General features: G+C 36.5%; 1 protein-coding gene across 1 annotated transcript; it reads left to right on the forward strand.

Annotated features, from left to right (window-relative positions):
- The first annotated feature begins 492 nt into the window (after nucleotides 1–492).
- On the forward strand, nucleotides 493–1,443 carry LOC101837451 (olfactory receptor 6C6-like). Its single transcript, XM_005079675.3, has one exon. It carries the CDS (start codon nucleotides 499–501, stop codon nucleotides 1,441–1,443), a length of 945 nt encoding a protein of 314 aa, XP_005079732.1. The 5' UTR covers nucleotides 493–498.
- The last annotated feature ends 921 nt before the right edge of the window (nucleotides 1,444–2,364 follow it).

Here is a 2,364-nt window from a genome sequence, read left to right on the forward strand (position 1 = left end):
TTAAATCATGACTGTAGTTTCCCCTTACTCCTCCCTTCCAATTCCCTAGCCCCAATTATTCCCCTACCCCACAGTCAATCCACTCCTTCTCTGTTTCTGTTCATAAAGGCGTGGGCCTCCCATGGGTGTCAACAAAGCATGGTGTATCAAGGTGTGGTAGGACTAGGCAATGTTAAATACTGACTGTGTCCTTGAAAAAAATGTATCTGAAAGACAACCCCAGATGATGAAATTGAGGAACTGTGTTTCAAACAAAATTGTATGCCAACATTAAATAAAAAAGTAGAGCTGGCTCAATTCTGTACATTAGAAGAATCTGAGTTCTTGCATACTGCTGTGGTAGACACATGAGGAACTGTATAATGATGTGTTAAATATTTGTGCACTGACTAAACCTATAAATGAAGAATAAATTTTAAGGCATAAAAGAAAGAAATATGTTTTACTAGATGTGATATTAGCTTTATGTTTTCTATAGATTTCAAGAACAAATGAGAAATGAAGAATCAGTCAGTGGAGTTAGAATACATTTTGCTTGGACTGACAGATGACCCTCAGCTACAGATTCTGATTTTCCTGTTTCTGTTTTTCAATTACATCTTGAGCCTGATGGGGAACTTAGTGATCATCCTCCTCACTCTACTGGATCCCCGCCTCAAGACCCCAATGTATTTCTTCCTCAGGAATTTCTCCTTCTTAGAAATGTCATTCACCACAGTGTGCATCCCCAGGTTCCTTAACAGCATTCTCTCAGGAGACAGAACAACTACCTACAATGCTTGTGCAGCTCAATTATTCTTTGTATTCCTACTAGGAGTCACAGAGTTCTACCTCCTGGCTGCCATGTCCTATGATCGCTATGTAGCCATCTGCAGACCACTGCATTACCCCATCATCATGAACAGCAAAGTGTGTCGCCTACTGGTCATCAGCTGCTGGGTGACTGCATTCTTAATTGTTACCCCCCCTATGCTCTTGGGACTCAAACTGGATTTCTGTGCTTCTAGAACAATGGATCACTTCCTGTGTGACGCTTCTCCTATTCTCCAGCTGTCTTGCACAGACACACATTTGATAGAATTGATGATTTTTGTCTTAGCTGTGATGACACTCATCATCACCTTGATCTTGGTGATCCTCTCCTACACACTCATCATCAAAACCATCCTAAAGTTCCCTTCAGTTCAACAACGGAAAAAGGCCTTTTCCACCTGCTCCTCACACATGGTTGTTGTCTCCATCACTTATGGGAGTTGTATCTTCATGTATGTTAAAACATCAGCTGAGGAAAGGGTGACTTTAACTAAAGGTGTAGCTGTGCTCAACACTTCTGTGGCCCCTTTGCTAAACCCTTTCATTTATACCCTAAGGAACCAGCAGGTGAAGGATGCTTTCAAACATGTAGTTCATAGAATTAGTACAAAACAACGAGACAAGGTTTAGACATTAAAAAAACTTTCTGTTGATACATCAATGCTAAAGTAGGCACCAACCCTTTATTGCATTGGTTGTGATCTGAGGCATTTCACTTATTGAACATTTAAGTAATGTTACATTTATTTTTCTCTCTAGACGCTTACTTGGTCTTTCATTTCAGCACATCTACCTAACTGAGGGGTGATAATGCCTTCTTTAGGCCAGAATCCTACATTCTGTGTATACCTATAAATTATCTCATCATAACTCTTTATGTCCTAAATGTTTATTCATTCAATGGAAATTTGCTAGACTGAACAAGTTAAGTTATTTTTCATTTTGGACATCATAAGAGATACAGCTAGAACATAATAAAATGTAACATAAATTGGGATTGTCAGAGCATGGAGAGAGTTTGGTAATTTGAATGATGAATGTAGCAATCCAAGAAGAAACTTCACTTATGGTGAAGCCTGAAAAAAATGTGCTATAGTGAGCACATAAAATATGCTGAATAATTGATACTCTGATGAAAAAATTCACCTGTACAAGTATGTCAATTGACAATATGGTCTCTTCTTAGATAAATTAGATGATATTTGCCTAAAACAATTAAACTGTGAATTCCATGATAATTATTATATTGGTTTATAATTATAAATGTTGAAGGTAGTGGTCAGACAAGACATAAATTTTATTTATTATGCATTGGTATATTGGTCTGGATAAATCTCTAGATATCAAATAAAAATCATAAATTCAAATGTCTTAATCAATTATTTTTCTTTTTTGTTTATTTTTATTTATCATTTTGTTTTTACATCCAAAAGTTTCCCATTACCCTCCTGCCCAAACACTTTTTCTCTTAATTCTTATTAAGTAAATGATCATGAACTAATTATGTATATCATAAAACACTGAGGCAAAATCATTGTATCGTAATGCTTT

The sequence above is a fragment of the Mesocricetus auratus genome, unplaced genomic scaffold (genome assembly GCF_017639785.1).
Source record: "Mesocricetus auratus isolate SY011 unplaced genomic scaffold, BCM_Maur_2.0 Super-Scaffold_100011, whole genome shotgun sequence".
Lineage (NCBI taxonomy): Eukaryota > Metazoa > Chordata > Mammalia > Rodentia > Cricetidae > Mesocricetus > Mesocricetus auratus.